The sequence below is a fragment of the Aotus nancymaae genome, unplaced genomic scaffold (assembly GCF_030222135.1).
Source record: "Aotus nancymaae isolate 86718 unplaced genomic scaffold, 86718_ANA_hifiasm-v0.15.2.pri h1tg000008l, whole genome shotgun sequence".
Classification (NCBI taxonomy): Eukaryota; Metazoa; Chordata; class Mammalia; order Primates; family Aotidae; genus Aotus; species Aotus nancymaae.
The window spans coordinates 63,729,575-63,750,729 of record NW_026988419.1 but is presented as its reverse complement, the minus strand read 5'-3'; the positions used below and the strand labels follow the sequence as shown (position 1 = coordinate 63,750,729).

Sequence of the window (21,155 nt, the reverse complement as noted above, 5' to 3'; positions counted from 1 at the left end):
TGAGGCAGAAGAATTGCTTGAACCCAGGAGGCGGAGGTTGCGGTGAGCCGAGATCACGCCATTGCACTCCAGCCTGGGTAACAAGAGCGAAACTCCATCTCAAAAAAAAAAAAAAAAGTTATATCAAATGTAAGGGCTTTGGAAACCAAACACATAGTGTTGGCAGCAGAAATCTTTATTAATATTGGAGAAAAAACTGTTTCTAATTTCAGTGTAGCTAATATCTTAGAAGTGCCCCCTACCAATGTAAATGTAACTGGGCTCCATTCTCCCTTCATGTTTTTAGGAATGTTGAGCCTGGCTGTGCACCTTCCTGGACTTTCAAGAAAAGTTCACCCTACCCTCGCCCAGACTTTCTTGCCCATGTTTGTCATATGTAGTTAATTCTCTTCTGATCAAGAACACGCCTAGATAGAGAGGAAAGTAGCTGAAATCCAAAAGAAATGTCATTCTACCAGTTTCTGAGAGAGAGGGCTGAATGACAGTATCTTACAGTTCAAATATTATTTTGTCTGCACTGGAACAAAGGATAGTGGCAAGAACAGTACCATGTTCAGTTCTGTTCCTGGAAACCATTAATCGCTGTACTTTGTGACATGTAGGATATGTAAAACAGGAACTGATTTATAAAATAGGAATGCTTAGTCAATGTTTTATTCATTATTCAGCAAGCACTCAGCACCTATGTCAGGCCAGCTACTGGTCAGAGAGAACTAGGAAGCAAACTCTCCTCATGTGTTGTAGGATCTTTACCCTTAAGGTGGTCAGATAGGAGGATATGGGGAAGACTCCTCTGGAGGTCTGGGCTGACTGCAACAAGAATCTTCACAGCATAAATGGCTGCAGCTTGATGTCTACTGACCACCAGGCCAATTCGTTTATGCTGCCAAGAATCTGATAGATTTGATAGTCAACCGAGATGTTAAGAAGTGTGGTTGATCTGGTAGTTTAGTTAAAGAATCACTGGCCTGCCCTAAAGACTGTCAGTGTCCAGAAGGGAAGTCTCAAAGCAAAAGTCTCATGTTAGCCATTCTCTAGTTTTCATGACCAGCCCATGTGGGGAAGGACTAGTATTGGCTGGTTTTTTTGTTTCATTTTATTTTGTTTTGTTGAGACAAGGTCTCACTCCGTCACTCAAGCTAGAGTGCCATAGCATGATCTCGGTCCTATAACCTCCATCTCCTGGGCTCAAGGGATCTTCCTACCTCAGCCTCATGAGTAGCTGGTACCACAGGTGTGCACCACCACACCTGGCTAATTTTTTTATTTTTCACAGAGACAGGGTTTTGCCATGTTGCCCAGGGTGGTCTTGAACTTCTGGGTTCAAGCGATCCTCTCACCTCAGCCTCCCAAAGTTCTGGGATTACAGGCATGAGCCACTGCTCCCAACCAATGACTAGTATTGTAAGCAAGCCTATGCACTCCAGAAGAGCAGGGACCATGTTTGCCTCATTCCCTCAAAATTCCTACTGCTTGTCATCACACTGGGCATGTGGGAGGGACTCAGGAAGTAATGACTGATCGCACCAATGAATGCATGAATCGTCCCTCATATCATCTCCAGTTAAGTGAATGGCCAGCAACAGTGAACTCTCTTCCCTTGAAATTCCTCTTTCCATAAAAAAGATACCATAAATTCTTAAAATAATTAGATATTCCCTTCTGTATCTCTCATTCGAGCATCAGATACAAAGCAGAAAATAAACCTGCAGAAGCATTAAATGTATCTGCATATTAATCCAAGTTGAAAAGATTAATTTCCTATCAAGATGAAAACCTGGTTAGAATTTTTTTTAATTTTTAACTTTTAAAAAGCTCATCAATGTTTTCTTACCTGGAAACCCAGTCTACAGCCAGACCTTCTGCAGCTGGTAGTCTGTGGCTTATGATTGTCTCCTTGTTTGTCTTATTCAGAAACATCCTCTCAATGACTTGCCTCTGTGTATCAATCCAGTATAATCTCTTTTCTACTCGGTCAAAATCTAATGCCACAACATTGCCCAGTCCTTCCAAGATGAGGGAGTAAAAATAGCCATCTACAGTTAGATTTCTCAAATAGTAACGGTTACTAAAAATGAGATAGGGTTCGATGTTACTGTTCTGCCGGCAGGTCTTTCCATCTGGTTCTCGGAGGTAGCCTGGGGCACACTTACAGATGTAGGAGCCTATTACATTCTCACACTTCTGGCTACAGACAAAGGGCATCTCTGCGCATTCATCAATATCAACACAAGTTCGCTTGTCCGACATGAGCTTGTAACCAGGACGACAGGAACAATAGAAACTGGTTAAGGTGTCTGTGCAGTTGTGATCACAGCCACTGATTGAAGGGTTCTGACATTCATTAATGCCTGTAGGTAAAAGGCAGTTCTTAGAGATTCTACAATATCAACAACCACTCACTATAATGGTTCAAAGTCAACATTTCTACCAAACAATGCCAGTTCTTAATGAATCATGCTAAAATAAGACAGACAACAGAGACTTCCAAAGACTGGGTTATTGAAAAGTCACTGTTTTCAACTTCCTCACCAACTTACTCCATCAGTGGTTTAAACAACTAATACAGGAGAAAAGAGAAAGAAGAGAAGAAAAAAGCCTGGCCAGTGTGCTTGTAAAACAGAGCTCCGGAAAAATTTTCTAAGGGCTTGGATTTGTAGTATCTTCCAGTGTGACTGTTCACACCATGGTCGACCTCAGGCTTCCAGTGTGACATCACTGAACATGGAACCATGAAGAGACGCATACATTTGCCTCTCACAAGATGGCATGAGCTCAACACTAGATGCAACACAACACTACACGTCCCTCTGGCTGGTACTCAAAAATGATCTACGTAGGGAGGAGAGCATGTTCTTATTAGCTCTCTACTCATCGAGGAGCAATAGATTAAAACTTCATGTACTGCAAAATCCCTGATCCAAATATCAGGCCAAGTTCTGCTGCTAGTTTACTGTGCACCCCCAAAAATTCATTTCCCAGATAAGAAGCTACAGTCTTATTATCTGCAAAGAGAAGAGGGTACTCAAGATCACTGGGCCTCCTTCTAGTTGTAAGAGTGGATGTTTCATAAGTTTGGAAGAGACCTAATGAGATCACTTCCTCTTCAAACTAAAAATGTTAATTTGAATTATGTACTATTGAGAATTTCATTCTTATAGTTCAGGTAGAGCCAAATTAATTACAATGTAATGGGAATCTATATGAATTAAAACTAAATATAAGAAAGTTTCATATGATTTTTGTGTAAATGTATAACATGTTTTTCTTAATTTATTAAATGGTTCTTGAAACTTATAGTTTTTCTTATAATAGAGCAAAAGCCAGTTCTTAGATTATTTTTAATATTTTTAAATTTCTTTTATTCTTGAACTTTTAAGTTCAGGGGTACATGAGCAGGATGTGCAAGTTTGTTATAATAGGTAAACACATGCCATGGTGGTTTGCCGCATAGATTTATTATTATTATGCATAGATATTCTCTTCTCTACATTTCCACACCAGTTTCTGTCTAGAATTTAATTTTGATGTTATTTCAGATAAATCTTATCTTTCATATAAGGACAAAAACTACCTTATATACTTCTGGGTCCATTAGGCAAAAATGAGTACTGACAATGAACCAGTAGAATAAAGAAAACAAAATAAATGAAATTATATAATCTTTCCCTCAAAGTATTTACATTGTTATTACAGAGACAATACCAACATACATGAAACAATGGTTACAAAGATTAAACACCACAAACAGGATGAATTGCCAATATTACGGAGTTCAAGACAGTGCTAAGCAAATAATACTATGTTATAGATTCTTGACTGCTTTACTTGTGGTTGGGTGACAGAGATATTAAACTCTCCTATTCAATTACCTGAGAATGAAAATGAAGAACAGCCCAAGGACCCCTAGCAGAGGTTTGCTTCAGGCAAAGTCATTACAAGGTTCTCTTCATTCTTGAGTACCTTATTTGGCTATGACATTAAATGATGGCCTGATTATTTGTTCATCTTCTGTTCTCTCTAATGACTGTCTAAGTAAAGAATTGGTCCAAAATAATGTGTGTTCCCATCTTATATACCAAGAAATCTTGGTAACCTTTTGCTATATCAGGAATAGTGACTTTATGGTAACTTTGTAGTTAGAGGACAGGTTGGAAAGTCTAAGCCGCAAAGGGTTGAGAATCCATATTCTGTCTCTCCGGTTTCCTTTTCCCAAATCCTCTGTCATACTCACCACAGCCTTTCTCATCGCTGTTGTCCAAACAGTCGTCTAGGTGGTTGCAGAGTTTCACCATCTCGATGCAGCGCCCATTGTCACACTTGAACTCGTGAGGTGGACACGTGGGTTGCAGGGTGTGGCACAGGTGCGTGAGCTCATCAGATCCATCACCACAGTCATTGTCCTTATCACAGACGAAGCTTTTACTAATGCAGCGCCCGTTCTGACAGGTAAACTGATTCTCTTGGCAGGTCGGGTATGAGCAGCCCCTCTCATCGCTGTAGTCACCGCAGTCGTTGTACCGGTCACACCTGTATCACAAGATCCAGTACCACTTTTAGGGAGGTTGACAACAAACCTCAACTACTACTCACTTGGGGCTTTGCTCCTTCTCTATCTACCTGAGTGCCAGGTCAACCATTTCAATAAGATCACCAGTGTCCTTGGTCCCCTTTCCCCCAAAGTTGTGAGGAAGTTTCCACACAACTTCCTCAGGGGCTGGCTGCTACCATTAGAAACATGGATCTATAGCTATTAAAAATAATTGCATTCATTTTTTCCTTAGTTGGCAAACTCAACTAAATACAACTTTTGTAATTTTGGTATACATCAGATCTATGAGTCAGCTTATGAACACTGGCACTATGTTCAACAGATAATGAGACAGCTGGTGGGCACTGGCAATGTACTAGGTAATCACATGATGGAAGTGCCCATACCCAAGTGGAAACTTGTAGGGTGAGTGCTATATATCACAAATGATAAGATTATTGGGTATGTCCTCGAAGAACACATATCTTCCCGCTGGAGTAACATTTACATTGTCAGTCTGTTTCTTCCTTCTTTCATTACACTCCTGCCATCTATCATGAGATGTGAGTTTCCATGGTGATGTGAATGAGGGCAAGCTAGTAGGTTAGCATGGCATACTGGCAAAGGAAGAAGGCATGCTATAGTAGTAGAAGCTATCTCGGGACCTAACATACACAGGCATCATTATGACAACATAGTTTCCTGAAGCTCTGTGAGCCAAACTGGCCTTTCTTCTCCATGTTACCCCAACAGCCTATAAAAGTTATGACTAAAGTGGATCTCGCATAAGCATAAAGGAATCTTTGATACGAATGAACAAAGCTAATGGTTTTGAACAATTTAGCACAGAAAGCACAGGAGCTGCACATACAGCATTACAAGATATGAAGGCACCAATGGTGAAAGCAGATCTATAACCAGATCTGTTAACCAGCACAGCCATCCACAAACCCAGGGCCTTGTCAACATGATTTACAGCAAAATGTTTGCATGTAATTGTGAAGAAAGTTGTTGTCAAGGCAGACAGCTCCACTGGGTCTCCTGGGAGCTATTTAGCTCATTTCCAAATGGTTTGAAACACCAGTGCTTTCCTTTCTCTAATTTAGATCCAATGCAAGCGGAAAAACAAGTCACCAAGTGAATCACCAAGCTTTCAAACACTATTCCAAGTCAGTATTCCAGCTCACCACCAAGCTGTCACCACTTAGTTTTATCATCCATGATTTTCAGCAGCATCAGTAATAAGCCAAGAAAAAAAAAGTCAACAGGAAAAATCATCTCCTGTCCCACTGTACCAAATGGGGGAGCACACTGTCTGCCAAGCAAGCAGGGAGATGCACACTAACAGCACACCTAGTGAAGCCCACTCCAGACACATAGATTTTTGACTTATTTAAAAGCTGATAGCTCAGGTTTTCAAACAAACAGCATTTTTTTTCCTCTTCTATCATAGCCCTTTTCAAGGAAATTCAGAAAGCACAAGAAAGAGAGAGAGAGAGAGACAGAGAGACAGAGAGAGAAAAAGGGAAGGAAAGGGAAGGAAAGAGCAAGGGAGAAATGAAGACAGGAAGGGAGGAAACATGACTGTGCTGTGAGATCATAGTGATGGTAAAGGAAGAACCCAGAAAGCTCAGAATGGGAGGAATCAAAGAGATAACTTGGAGTCTGATCAAAATTAACACCTGCTACAGTTCTTGTGCCTAGAGTCTAAGCCTAGGTATTCAAAATATATTTACATCTAAGACTAATGCTATTAGCTATTTATGAAATTCAGAAAACATAATAGAACTCTTGAGCAGTAGGGAGAAAATATAGACAAAGAATTATCCACTTTAGCTGGAAAAAATTAAAATCTACACATTACATCCATATTACTTAAACCCAAAGCATCTTCTACTGCAGCTTCACTACAAAAGAACACAGTTCCATCTCTTGAATGTCTTTGGATTATCAGTGCACAAACTGCCACCTCTCAACAATGTCCACTCATCAGAGGATGAATCACTGACACAGTACATTTTCTTGATAGCATTTATCTCCTTTTATGTCACTGCTGAGTCCCTGCTTCTTCACCTCCTCTTTCCTCAGGATCACCGCAATAAACACACAATCGTGTATCACACGGGACTCCAGTGGTACCTTAGTGCCTGTTGATTAGCTGCCTGCCCCTCCAGTCAATGGCCCCTGTGACTCTGCTGCTCTGATCTTGTGCCTACTTAGTATATCTTTCCCATTGTCTTCCTTCGCACACTAGGAGCTAGCCATTCCTGTTGCTTTCAGTGTGCCTGTATCCCTCAACAGTCCTTGACACAAGCAATATCTCTTCGTGGCTCCAGTTCCATGTGCCCAAATGCCTAAGACATACTTTCACCTCAGGAAGTCCTACTACATCAAACTCATCTTCCACCTTGAGCCAGCTCCTTTCTGGACTCCCCTACTTTTGTTAATGCTCTTACTATTCTCCTAGTCAATCAGGATTGAAACTTACAAATTGTTCTTCTTCTCCATTTCCTTCCATAATCCAAATATTTGTTATGTGGGATGAAGAGAAGTTGGGACATTAAGAAAGTATATAAACCATTTGAAGAGGCCCATTTGGAGAAAGGTGAGAAGTCAATGGAATGCTGCAGGAGAGGTCCCCCAAACCAGCAGGCTGTGAGCTGAATCTCTTTGACCTAATTGGTGTTTTTAAGAATTTCAAAATTTGTTTCCAGCATTTAAAATCAGACTATTTTGTATGAAAATCCAGATTTCCAACTTCCCACAAAAAGAGAGCATCAGAAAGTCTGGCCTCCCAGCCCTCCTGCACGATATTGATCAATGTCTGCATCCTTAGTTGGAGACATTGTCTCAGTTCACTCCACCTTCCTCTCCTTGACCCTGAGCCTAAGAGCCAACCTCTATTTATCATCATGCTTGTGCTGTTATCTTTCTTATAGCAGAGAGAGGAGAGTGAAATAATTATTTAAGTATCTATTTTAATGCAGTCATATTGGTATAAAGCCAGATATATTACTATCATATATTAAAATACTTTCTTTGATGTAAAAGTTCTTTTTTTTTTTTTCTTTTGATTTTAAAAGGAATCCAAACATTTTCATAGGCCACCAAAAGCATCATGGGCCACTGTGTCTAATACATAAGTCAGCCCAGGCTGCATGGACATTTGAGGCTTGCTGGGTAACTTTTGAATCCTCAATTCACCTGAATACAGCTGGGATACACAGTCCATAACTACAGGTGAATTCGTTTTCAGAGCAAGTTCTCCTGGTGCAATTCTGATTCTCATCGTAGCTATCAGCACAATCCACATCGCCATCACAGACCCAAGACTGGGGAATGCACCTCCTCTCCGGAGGTTTGTTATTCACACAGAAAAAATCGGTATGTGAGCAGTTTTGACTCTCTGAAACCAAAGCACACAAGAATCAGAAAGCATGAGAGTTCAGTGCAGCAGTTAATTCTCTTTGCTTTAATGTTACTTACCATTCTAAGGATGAAAGAAAATAGGAGGAAAACATGTAGACAAATCACATTGCTATTGTAATAATAGATCATAATAAATATACCTCCAAAAGTTCCATTTAAATTGCTTTGAACCCTGGCTTTTTCAAAGAAATCAATATAAGAAAACGCCTCCTTTATTTTTCCATAAAATACATTAGAATGGTCATACTTTTTCTCTTAGGACTTCAGAGAACCACTCCCATTTTGTTAATTGGATACCAAATGCCTTATATTTTGGTAACTTTTTTTAGTTTACAAAGTATAATCACACAGGCACAATGTGAGACAGGTATTTTTACACCAGTTGTATAGATGAGAAAACTGAAGCTCAAGTTAACTGGATGTCTCAAAGTCATAAAACTAGGTGAAGAGCTAGGGCTTCAGACTTGTCCTCCAAATTTAGTGCTTTTTCAACTACATTATAGCTACCACCCCAAGCAGTACTGGGGTGGAGAGGAAAGGCATATGTCAATGGAGTTGTAAGAAACCACGATGCCAGGAGGAAAGAGATGAGATGCTGACATGGAATCATTAGTGCCCACAAAATAAAAGAATGGGTATTTTATCCAGTCTCATTGCAGATGAATAGGAAACAAAAGAAAGAAGGAGATCTTGGTAAAAAGAGGTGAGAAAAATGCATACGCCACAATCCATGTATGGGCAACCACCCATGTCAGTGGATAGGGTGGACAGGGTAAATGTGGAGTTGTTAGGTCCCACCACCAGTCACGACACAGGAAGGTGTCGTCAGATGCAAGCAGCAGGGAGCCGTTGAGTCTATTGCCCTACCATAGAAAGACATTCTTCTAACACTGGTTAGATTAATTCTTGGACTAGCTAAGATTTCCATACCCTGTTGGTAATGAAAATGATGTTCTATTATCTACTTAAGAGGCATAACACCCCTCCCTTCATATCACTTTAAGGCGACAGAGTAAACTAGAGACAATTCATTGTTGTACTGTGAAAGATGCTATTAAGAGTGGCCAAACACTGGGTGCAGTGGCTCATGCTTATAATCCCAGCACATCAGGAGGCCAAGGCAGGGGGATTGCTTGAGCCCAGTAGTTTGAGACCAGCCTGGGCAATATAGTGAGACTTCATCTCTATAAAAAAATACATTAAAAAAATCAGCCAGCATGGTGGTGGGCCTATAGTCCCAACTACTTGGAAGGCTGAGGTGGGAGGAACACTTGAGCCCAGAAGGCGGGGGCTGCACTGAGCCATGATCATGCTGCTGCACTGAGCCATGATCCCACCGCTGCACTCCAGCCTGGGCAACAGTGTAAGATCTTGTCTCTAAAAAAGAAAAATAAAGCGGCCAGCCAAGTCTTTTGGGGGTTTTTTGCCATAGAAATGTAGGACATTATGTCCATTAGCCAAATACAAGAGAAAGAAAGTAAACATAAGCCATTTTTCATCATTCTGAAGCATTTAAGTGGATGATATCAAACACTCCAGCATGGTGAAACAAAGGTAACATTCTATCAGTGTCCATTCAATTAAAGAGAAATCTGCAATCATACTTTCCAAACACAGAAAAACAACTCTACTGCATTTCCCCGGAATGTGACTCTGCAGAGGAATTAATCAGCTTCACTTACCACACTCGTGCCTTTCATCCTCATCACTCATATCCCCACAGTCATTATCACCATCACAGATCCATTCGCTTGGGATGCACCTCCCATCATCACACTTGAACTCATCACTGAGGCATGTTCGCACCTGGTGACCTGAAAAGATCAATAGCATTCTCAGTAAAAAAACTGTTTGCAGTCCAGGAATCTGGAGAGAAGCTGGCAGTAGCATGGGCTGTCTAGAAAACCTGAAACAGAGCATTATTTAGTTATATACATCTAGATGTTATATACATCTAAATAATACACATTATTTAGTAATATACACGAGACTAGTACCAGTGACCAACAGTTTGAGGTAAAAGTAGTCAACTGACAGTGCAAAGCCCTAATTATCTTTGGAACTAAAATGAGATACAATATTCCCTACGGGTATGGTAGAGAAAGAGCAGCTCTTTTTCCAGGGAAGATATGAATTACCCACTATTTCATGTTTCTATTTTAAAATATACTTTTCTTCTAAAACTATTTCATTTTGTGCAAATTCTCTCCCACCTACACTCGCCATCCCCAATTCCTTGCTCTCTTTCCTTCTTTCCATAACACTTACCACCACCTTTCAACATACTAGACAATTTACTGATTGGTTGCCTGTCTCCCCTCTTTAGAATATTAGCTCCATGTGGGCAGAGATCATTGTCTCATTCACTGACACAGCCCAAAATTCCTACAACATGGCTGTTCAATAAATACTGAATTAAAATAAGTCACTCTTCTACTGCAAATTAGCCATCACAAATTCAGATGCTTTAACCCTAACCCCACATGTTCCTATTTAACTAATCAAGGTGTCATTGGCTTCCAAATCCAGGGTGCCGTGGAATTAGTCCAAGGCAAAAGAAAATATAATTACAACTGATAAAGACACAGCCTAACAACAGTAACAAGAAACAGGCTCTTTCAGAAGCTGCTATGAAAAGTGTGTACATTGATCCAGACTTTTTGAAGAGACATATCCCTGTTGACACAGCAGCACCACTTCTGGACATCTAGACCATAAGGATCCTTCCATTTGTGCATAAAGAGGTTTCTAAAAGGATGTTCATCCGGGCACTGTTTTTCATAGCAATCAAATAGAAAGAAACTACATATCTAACCACTAGGAAAAGGATAAAAATACATGGACTATTCGTATGTCAAAGTATTCTTTGGCAGTGTACAGAAGTGAGACAGGTCTGTATTTGCTGACATGATGTTAAGCTTTTTTGAAAAAGCTAACTGCAAAAAATATGTATAGTAAAACTCTGTGTTTTTAAAAACTATATATCAATATATATAAAACTAATATATAAAACTAAAGTAAGATAAAAGTAAGGAGAATTCACAACCACACTTAATAGTGATTATCTTTGAGGAGTGAGGAGATGGAAGAAGGATGACAAAATGTAAATTTTACTTTTGTGTATATCTTATTTCTTTAAAATATATTTCTGAATATTATTTCTTTACTACAATTAGGATATATATCATATATAAATTATGTGATTATTTTTATTTAAATATATCAGGTCATTGGTACTCATTGCTATTACTATGGCTTTCATTACCATAGAGAAGTTTAAAAACTCATATTCATTCTTTGTATATTTGAACCAATAATTCATACATTTGAACCAACCTCCAAGACTATTCCACTCATCTAGTAGTTATTAATGATTTCCAGGTCCTCAAAACTCTATGTGCCCTTTGCTTTCTATAAAACTTTCAGTGTTGGAAGAAAAGAACTTAGTAAAGTACTCCAAATACCACTCTCCAACACAGAATTTAAACCTGAGAGACATTTGGAATAAAAAATAGCTTGACTTCAGCTAAAAACTATACTAATTATCCTAAGAAAATATCCTCAAAATAAAATGTCTTAAAATGTGGTGTTAATATTTACTGCGACAATATATACAATGGAGGAATAAAATAAAAGCAACCTAATGCTTAATAACAGAGGCAGTTAACTCGACACTATAACCACTCAATGGAATATTATAGTCATTAAAAGGCAGTGTGAAGACTATATACCAAGGATGAGCAAACTTTTTCTTAACTAGGTAGTAAATATTTTAGGTTTACAGCCCCTACGGTCTCTGTCACACCTACTAGACATTGCCATTGTAGAAGGACAGCAGCCATAGATGTCATGTGGCTGCATTTGAGTAAACGTATCTGTTATCTATAAAGATGGGCAACTGGCCTATAGCTATAGTTTTCTGACTCCTATACAGCAATATATGACTTATTGACAGGTTTTTTTAAAGCAATGTAGAAGATTGTATTTTTACAATTATGTACAAAATGTGCATGGTTATAGATTAGAATTTGCAAAGGCAAATAGCAGCTTCCAAAAGTAAATAGGCATAACTGCCCCCAGGAATACAACCAAATGCCCCTGCAACTTCTTGGAGATCTTGCGCTCATAAGCTGGCACAGAGGCAGAACAGAAAGAGGATGCATGCTCCTAATATACTCCTTCCCCATGTACATGTCTCCAATCACTTTTGGATCTTCTGACAGCTTTCTGGGCCAGCAAGCATTCAACCAAATTCAGAAGCTCTAGTTGAGAGCCAACTAAAATTAACTTCTATCAGCCAAGCACTGTATTAGATGCATCATCAATATAATCTTATTTTATCAGCATCAATCAGCAGCTTCCATATCCTGATCAGCTTCCCGCACAGTGCTCTGCACTAACAGGTCTTTAATGAACATCTGCCGAGTGGTTTTAGCATTCCAGATGAAAGCTGGGGCAGAAAGTCCAAGCATTCAGCAGCCATGACCCTGGCCTGTATTTGAAGAGGTTGGAAGAGACTGAAGTTGTCTAGGTGTATTGTGATGTTTTTCATGCTTGCTTACTCTCTTACCACAAGAGGCAGGTTCATCAGAGGCATCAGAACAGTCTGCTTCTTCATCACAATACCAATGCTGAGGAATACAGCGCCCAGATGTGCACTGGAACTCACTGCTGCTGCACGTGTGAGTGGCTGCAGAAGGGAAAGAAGATAAAACCCATGAGCAAAGCACAAGCATGTTCCCATCAGTCTTAACAATCTTCCTGTATCTCTGAACTACATAATAGTTACCAAGAAAGGAAGACTGAGCCTGGAAAATGGGTGTTGGTGTAAACTCTCTGTGGAGAGGGAGAAGTATGGGAGACAGAAGGAAGTCAATCCTGCCCAGTTCCCCAATTTTTTTTTCTAGATTCCAGAAATAAAAGAAAAAATTATATTTTTTAGAAATACTAAAGAACTATCTTTGTGATAAATGAAATCACAAATTATAAGTCTTGGTTTAATTTTTCTACTGTAACATAAAATTAAATAAATTCCATTGCAATAATAATTAAAAGCAAAACAATAATATGACTATATCTGAGCTGACTCCACACACACCCTTTTAGCCATGTTAGATAATAATTCTAGAAAGTTGGCAAAATTATCTTCTTATTCATCCTTGGAAGACCAGACTTTTATTTGAGTAAGTGGGAAACTCTGCCTATGTTTGAACATTGACTCTTTTCTCGAGTAACTTTAGGTAGCTCTGATCATATGCATTTTCCAAATTGTTGTGTGGGTGCACATCTAATTCAAGTCTTGTAAATCTTCTGGTCTATAAAGGCTTTCTGGCTTTGGACCCTGATATCTGACTATTTGCCAGGATAAAACTGAAATGAAAGCAGAGGTCCCTGAAAAGTCAGCAATAACTCCAATCCATCTAGTCCTATCTGGTGGCTGCATCCTGAATTCCTGTTCCTCATGCTGCTGTTACTAGATCAGATTCCTCTTCTTGTGCTGTAGTCTGGCTTGGTGATAAATAATTATGATTATTTGGTTTCCTTGGGAAGGGACCCATGGCAAGAGTTTAACCACATATACCTAGAAAACAGAAGGGGTCTAAATCCTTAAATTATGTATCGTTTACACGAATAGTTTCAAAGTTATCAAACTTAAGAAAGGCCTTTTAATTTGAGCTATAAATACAGGAAATTCTTTGAATGAACCAAATTGCTAACTATGAAATAGAGATTTCTGAAATTCAAACATATCTAGGTGATATAAAGATACTTTCAGTTACTGATCAGGCACAGTGGCTCATGCTTGTAATCACGGCACTTTGGGAGGCTGAGGCAAGTGGATCACTTGATCACCCAAGAGTTCCAGATCAGCCTGGGTAACACAGCAAAACCCCTTCTCCGCAAAAAAATACAAAAATTAGCCAGGCGTGGTGGCGTATGCATGTAGTCCCAGCTACTCAGGAGGCTGAGGTGGGAAGATGGCTTGAGCCCAGGAGGCGGAGGTTGCAGTGAGCTGTGATCATGCCACTGCACTCCAGTTTGGTGACAGAGTGAGACTGTCTGAAAAAATAGTCTTCAGTTACTAATGGCCATTATAAAAATATTAAGAGTAAATAGTAAGGATTGAATGGGCAAATTCTGCCTGAGTACATGAAGAGGAAAGGCTTTCAACACTGGGAGAAATGGCTCTCCAATAGTAGCAGATCTCTGGAAGAAATATTTGGGGCCTGGGAATTCCAGCCAAGGAACAGAAAGAGCTGCTCATACCCCTACAATCACATATGAAAGCAACTGCCTACCACCTTTACCTAGAAGGTCAACATGAAATGACAATTGGAATCAACCCAAATACCCACACTTCATATATTTTTATTAGCTCATAACATGCATCTCTGGAACGATGAAAAGAGAAGCAGTTTTATCTTACTCACTGCAATAAATAGGGTTTTCATCACTGTTATCTCCGCAGTCATTGTCTCCGTCACACAAATAAATGCGAGGAATACAAATATTTGAATTCTGACATTTTGTGTATCCAGACTGGCAAGTGCGATCAGCTTGAAAAAGACAACCAGATAAACATTTGGAATATATCCACCAAAAATGTACTATGAACAGTATCCATGCTAACCAATCTATTGTAAAACTCAAACCACTGGAAGGGCGGCACTTTCAAAGCTGTTAGAAAGGCAGGATCCACGACACTTATACCTATATCTATACTTACAGATTCTATAGTAAAAAGACATATTTCCAGCTGATACTGGGGAGAAGAGACACTGGTTGGTAACTTAAATAATCTTTTTCCATTAATTAATAGTATCAACAAGAGTTCCAACTCTTGGTAAAATAAACTATGGCATTTCCACACAATGGAGTAATATGTAGCTATTAAAGGAATAAAGATTTCTTTATACTGAAAAGTAATGACAGTATAATCTTTAGGATATATTCTTAATAGCAAGAAAGAAAATTCAAAACAGTAGGCTATATTTTGTATAAGAAAAATAATGATATAAGTGTGTGTGTGTGTGTGTGCAGCGAGAGAGAGATACTTATATTAAAAACAATAACAAAGAAAAGATAAACTAACAAAGGTTGTCATCTCTCTGGATGGATTGAGAAGAGCACAGATGAAGCAGAAAGGAGGGAAGAAATGAAGGACTTCTATAAATGTACCTTGTCAAATAGTTTTAACTTTTGAACTATGTATCTTATTTTATACAAATAAAATTAAAAAGAAAATGAAAAAAGAAAATAAAACTTGGAAAGAATGATAAATGAAGCTAACTATATATCATTAACAGCATAACCCTGCAGAAAAAAAAACAAGTATCTTTAAAATCAGTATTTTGACTGCCTATCTCTAGTGGGACATAATCTAAAAAGCAAGAAGAATCTTGCATTTAGTAGATTTATTGTAAATAGTATTATTTGACTGGTTACAATACTGTTGAAAGTGTTATAGGCATATTGAAATGACTATAGAATAAAACAAACAAGTAACTATATTAATGTCAAGAGAAACCATGATCTTAAGCATGAGAAGAGAATGTGATTATAAAATCTAAATGTAAACAACCTGTTATCTTAAATTTAAACGGGAAACATCAATAAAAACTTTTTTCCTTAAAAATCATATTTTCTAGATCTGACCACTGAAAAGGACTAGAAGCAATGAAAGCTAAGTAGGAATGAGCGCCTCAACCCAGTGATAATGTCTAAGTACCACAAAAGGAATGAGGTCTCCTTGGATAAGAGGCTAATTCCAGAACTGGGACAGGAAATATAAGACAAGTTGGAGCTATAAGAAGATGGATTAGGGTCATGTCAAAGAACAGAAAATACAACTTCAGGACCCCCATTGACCTAAGTTTAGACAACCGGGTACCAAAAAGAACAGCTGGCAGCACTGTATTAAAACTCATCAAATACATAAAGATCAAAGAGTTCAATATAATATTAACAAAAACTTCATGCTCCTTTGTCACCAATCATTACTCCGAAAATTGACAAGAAAAAGGCATTCATCCTGTAGATTCTAATTGCCAACAAAAGCTGATTAAGAGAAATGTCTTCTTTATAAAACTTCAGCTAATGAATGTGGCAGGAATACTAGAATTCTAAAGTGCCCATTTTGTAACCCTTAAAGAAATAATGGGTTTATGGAACAACGACCCATGGGTGCTAAGACCATTGGGTGAAAGGATGATAGGAGCTTCAAAGAGAAGATTCAGGCTGACACCAGAATCCACTTAAAGTGGGGCAACCGAACATCATGTGCCTCATGAGGTGATGCAACAGGAAATGCACAGCTCCACCTCTGAAATACTCTTACCCAAAGAATTGCACCTGTTATGATCAAAACTCTAGGTCTAAATACAAGTTGACAGGAAAGAAGAGGGAGATAAGATAAATTAAATGGATCAATTATGCAATTAGTCAAATCCAGAATGTGAGATATTCTACAGGATAAATCATCCAATTTGTCTAATGCATCAATGACATTAAAAAGTGGGAAGTGTTGTAGCATAAAAGAGATTGAAGAATTATAACAATCAAAATCAATGTGTAGATCTCATCTGAAACCTAATTTGAACAGAGTAAGAGTAAAAATACATTTTGGGGACAAGTGACAAAATTTGAACATGGACTAGGTACAAAGGGACATTAAGTAAGTATTGCTGATTTTGCCAGGCATTATAATATCATGGTGTTTTCCAGAATGTTATCAGTGAAGTGCATGTCTAGGAGTCACTTTAAAAATACTAGAAAAAGGGAGAAATAGATGAAACAAGACTGGTATTTGTTGGTACTTGCTACCATGCCCAGCCAAAAATTCACGTTTTAGATAAATACTTAGGAGTTCTTTTGGAAAGCCTTTGTTTGTTTGTTTGTTTATTATATTTTATATTTAACAGCCTACAGCACCTGGTATTCCCAGGCAGTCTTCCATCCAAGTACTAACCAGGCCCGACCCTGCTTAGCTTCCGAGATCAGAAGCGATCAGGCGCGTCCAGGGTGGTATGGCTGTAGACGCCTTTGTCTTTATATCATCTCCCACGATCCAGGACTTCAGAGACCCAAAAGCACAATAAGCACTTAAGATAAACTTACGGCAATTTTTCTCATCTGAAGTGTTATTATCGTGGCAATTGTCTACACCATTGCAGACGAACTCATGAGGTATGCACCTTCTGTTATTACACATAAACTCCGTGGTGGTATTGCAGTCCCTGAACAGGCACCCTTCCTCATCACTGCCGTCCCCACAGTCATTGTAGTAATCACAGCGGTAAGAGTACGGGACACAACGCCCGCTGGCACAGGTGAAGGCTGTCAGTGAGCAGGTGTGGAGTGCTAAGAAGAGGAAAAACATGAGAACAAACCCTCTCTATTAAAGCATTATCCTAATTTTTAAAAAGATACAATTAAATAAAAGGGACACTTCGAATTTACCTTCCAAGGCAAAAAACGCTGCACAACGGACTGCATGCAAAGTGAGATAACACTTTTAAATTAGTCAGATTAAACAAAACATGTTGTATACCTTCCTTAAACAAATTGTTTTATGTACAAACCAAGTAATTTAAGCACAAATCAAAGTCATTCTATTTCTCTATATTCTCAATTTATCTTAACCACAGAAAAGCATGCAATTATAGTTTATTTCAGGAAAATAAAAACTCCTAGCCCCTATCACAGTCTGCTAGAAAAAGGTAACCAAACCTCAGAACTCCCTGAGAAAGTCCACTGTGTTTTGCTCACTCCATTCAGATGGAAGCTGAGGATTGGAAATTATTTTCATAAAATTATTGAAATAGTGACCTTTGTGCTATGAAAATTAGTAAAATGATACATTTCCTTAGTCCCAAGCTAAGCCACGCTTAGCATGTACCATGTCTCATGCTAAGGGTTTTTTACATATTGTTTCTCTTACTCCTCACAAGAACCCTAGTAGTAGCTCCATTTTACAGATGAGACATCTGAGGCTTGAGACATTAAGTAATTTTCCCAGGGCAATACAGATTACAAATGCAATCACCAGGATAATGACTGTGCTTGTGCTCTTAACCACTACAGAGGTGATTTAACAGAAACAGTCTGGATTATCAGAGGAAACATTTTTCAGCTCTACCAGGATGCCTAGGCACACGTTTCAAACCCATTCACATACAGCAGGATTCTGTACCAAACACTTGACATCAAGATGTCATTAGCTCCTACTAAAAGTGCCAACTCACCACAGACACTTTCCATCTCATCACTGCCATCCCCACAGTCGTCGTCAGTATCACACTTCCACTCTTCCGAGATACAGCGCCCGTTGGAGCAGGTAAAAGAAGATGCACCACATCGTTGACCATTGTCCACAATGCAGTGCTTCTTGTTGTTGGCCAAATACCAGTTGCCCTCATGTGGACACTGGCACTCAGCACCATTTGGACCTGAATGAAGATAGTCCCAGAAGAAGCAAAAGTGGATGCAGCCACCATTCACGTTGTCTCCTCCTCCACAATAGGACTTGCAACAGTGTCTACATTAAATGCTCTCTAAGACAAGCCATGGAAATTCTGCCCATTAACCTTTCAACTATATTCTGAGTCACTTTTCCATCAAGAAGAGCAATCACCAATTTCTAATAAAGGCCTGATTCCTTCTACACAACAGGAAATATCAACGACTCTCTCTTCTATGCATAATTTGCAAAGCAACAACATCAAAAGGCACATCTTCCCATGAATTTGTCATTCTTTATAAAACGCATGATAAAGCATGTAAGATCCCACCTGCAAATATCACCAGAAATATTTCAAACTATAAATAATACCTCTTAAGCAGAAAATATAAATCCTTTTATAAGGAAGGTAGGCTCATTGATGGAATTCCTAGTCAAGACATTAAGTAGGGCATCCAAGGCCTTCATCTTTCTTTCCAACTCCATCAAGCTTGTATTTAAAATGCCTTCATAAGCAGAGCACGATGGCTCATGCCTGTAATCCCAGCACTTCGGGAGGCCGAGGTGGGCAGATCACTTGAGGTCAAGAGTTTGACACCAGCCTAGCCAACATGGTGAAACCTCATCTCTACCAAAAATACAAAAATTAGCTGGACATGGTGGTGTGCACCTGTAGTCCCAGCTACTTGGGAGGCTGAGGCAGAAGAACTGCACGAACCCAGAAGGCAGAGGTTGCAGTGAGCCGAGATCACACCACTGTACTCCATCCTGGGCAACAGAGCAAGACTCCATCTCAAAAATAAAACAAAAATGCCTTCATAAAAAGGGCTCCATATAGAATAGAAAATAAGTCTACCAAAGTCTTCTTCTCAAAATATAGCCCCAGGTCTGTTTTATAAATTACGCTAAAATCAAAGAGAATTTGGATATTTTTTCTCCTGGTGAGAGCTTCAGCTTTCCTTACCAATTGGTATTGTGATTATTACTCTCATGTTTCAATTTTCATGGTCAATGCCTTACCTGGTGAACAGATATGGCTGCAGCCCCCATTAAACTGTTCACAAGGGTTGTTACACTGTTGTTTCTGGTTCTTCGCAACAGTGTTGATTCCCCGGGGCTGGAAGAGCAAATTTGTAGTCATTGCAATCTGACCTGATCCGTCATATTTGTTCGCTCGGTAAATTCTTTGTGTGTATAAGTCAGTCCGGTAAATATGCTGGCCATAGAGAGTCAAGCCGAAAGCATGAGCTACATTGACAATAACCTCACGATCCATGCCCGTCAGAGTGCTGCGTTCAATTCTTTGCCTAAAATGAAGCAAAAAATAAAAATAAAAAAAATAAAAAAGCTGAAATCTCAAATGAGTTAAGTTTTCAACTGGCAACCCAATGTATGGGCCTCATCATTGTTTACGCAAGCCCCTCAACTTTCTTTTCAAGTGGGGCATATGGCAGCTAGAAATGTTTCTCCTGGTTATGGAAGGTCTTGTTTGCTTATCAAATAATGGCCTATATAAAATCATTCACTTCCAAATATGAATAGTAATACTACAAAAGAAACCAGGTTGACATTAGAAACAGGAAAATGTGAAATAACTCATGTAATGCATGGAACTCAGCGTTGAGCACAATACAACTTTTCTATCCCACGTTTTTAGTGGCATTTTCAATTTGACATTTATTGAGTACCTTGTGGTGTTTACCTAGAATAATCCAAGCTTAGACCCAAAGCATCACTGCTTTGTTTCAAATAGGAGAATAAAGAAAAGATCAGGATGTTAGGTGCCTGGCATTACAAGACTAAAATTCCAAAGAAATATGCAAGAAAAATTAAGATTCCTGATATGTAGACACCAGCCACTATAGGCAAAAATCATTTCATCCCTTCAACTATTCCTTTAGGAGGACTGGAATGTGAAACATTTGGGGGGTACTTGGAGAAGTTACACAAAAAACTAGAGTGGATGAAAGGAAAATATTAAGAAATGCGCTGAGGAGAACCTTGCCAGAGAAGAAAGAGTCTATTTAAAAAGATGACCAAAAGTCAAAGAGTAAAGAAAAGAATTTTCTAACAGATACTGAATGCTAAAGCCCAGAAAAAAACTTAATATCAATGGGCATTTAAAGTCATTCAGATTTGATGGCAGTTACCTAGGGCCTGCAGAATGTAAACTGAGTAATTTCATTTGTAGTTATTAATTGATAAGACACATTTATAATTATAGCTGAAATTATAGATATATTTAGTAATGCATCTTTAGATATCTTTTCATTCATAATTATTCAATGCATGATATAGATAAACTTTCACAGGTATGTTCACCAAGTTACAATATAAATATAGTTCCTAAAACTGATTCTATACATTTTGTTAATGTCTATCTGGCATATTATATTTTCATCACATGATGCAAATCCCTCTTCTTTGGAAATGGGAGGAAAAATCCTTCTTAACACCCACATGAGTAACCAGAGACACCTACAGACTAGGATCCACCCAGTACAGAAGGTCCTCCTCATAGTCCAGAGTCAGCCCACTGGGCATGACCAGGCTGCTGTTCACAATGGGTACCCGGAAGTTTCCTCCCAATGTGGCTCTCTCGATTTTGGCGTGCATATCCCAGTCAGCCCAGTACAGGTACCTAGTCATACAAAAGGAGTCAACAATTAATTCACAGGAAACCTCAGAGTCCTTTAAAAAACAAAGAAAATGGACAACATTCTTTAATTGCAAATT

The 21,155-nt window shown here is 38.8% G+C and overlaps 1 protein-coding gene and 1 non-coding gene across 2 annotated transcripts in view; both read right to left on the bottom strand.

The window, feature by feature from the left end:
• Positions 1 to 21,155, bottom strand: part of LOC135273584 (low-density lipoprotein receptor-related protein 2-like) — an 86,987-nt gene that overhangs the window by 4,748 nt on the left and 61,084 nt on the right. Inside the window, exons 32-41 of the mRNA XM_064372773.1 lie at positions 20,902 to 21,060; positions 19,440 to 19,726; positions 18,205 to 18,408; positions 17,078 to 17,320; positions 14,392 to 14,517; positions 12,531 to 12,650; positions 9,643 to 9,774; positions 7,736 to 7,937; positions 4,235 to 4,530; positions 1,835 to 2,351 (exon numbers count right to left, since the gene is read on the bottom strand). Coding sequence (XP_064228843.1) covers positions 1,835 to 2,351; positions 4,235 to 4,530; positions 7,736 to 7,937; positions 9,643 to 9,774; positions 12,531 to 12,650; positions 14,392 to 14,517; positions 17,078 to 17,320; positions 18,205 to 18,408; positions 19,440 to 19,726; positions 20,902 to 21,060 — 2,286 coding nt within the window. The remainder of the gene's footprint in view (positions 1 to 1,834; positions 2,352 to 4,234; positions 4,531 to 7,735; positions 7,938 to 9,642; positions 9,775 to 12,530; positions 12,651 to 14,391; positions 14,518 to 17,077; positions 17,321 to 18,204; positions 18,409 to 19,439; positions 19,727 to 20,901; positions 21,061 to 21,155) is intronic.
• Positions 16,880 to 16,998, bottom strand: LOC135273772 (5S ribosomal RNA). Its single transcript, XR_010341578.1, has one exon. It is a non-coding gene; the product is annotated as a 5S ribosomal RNA (ribosomal RNA).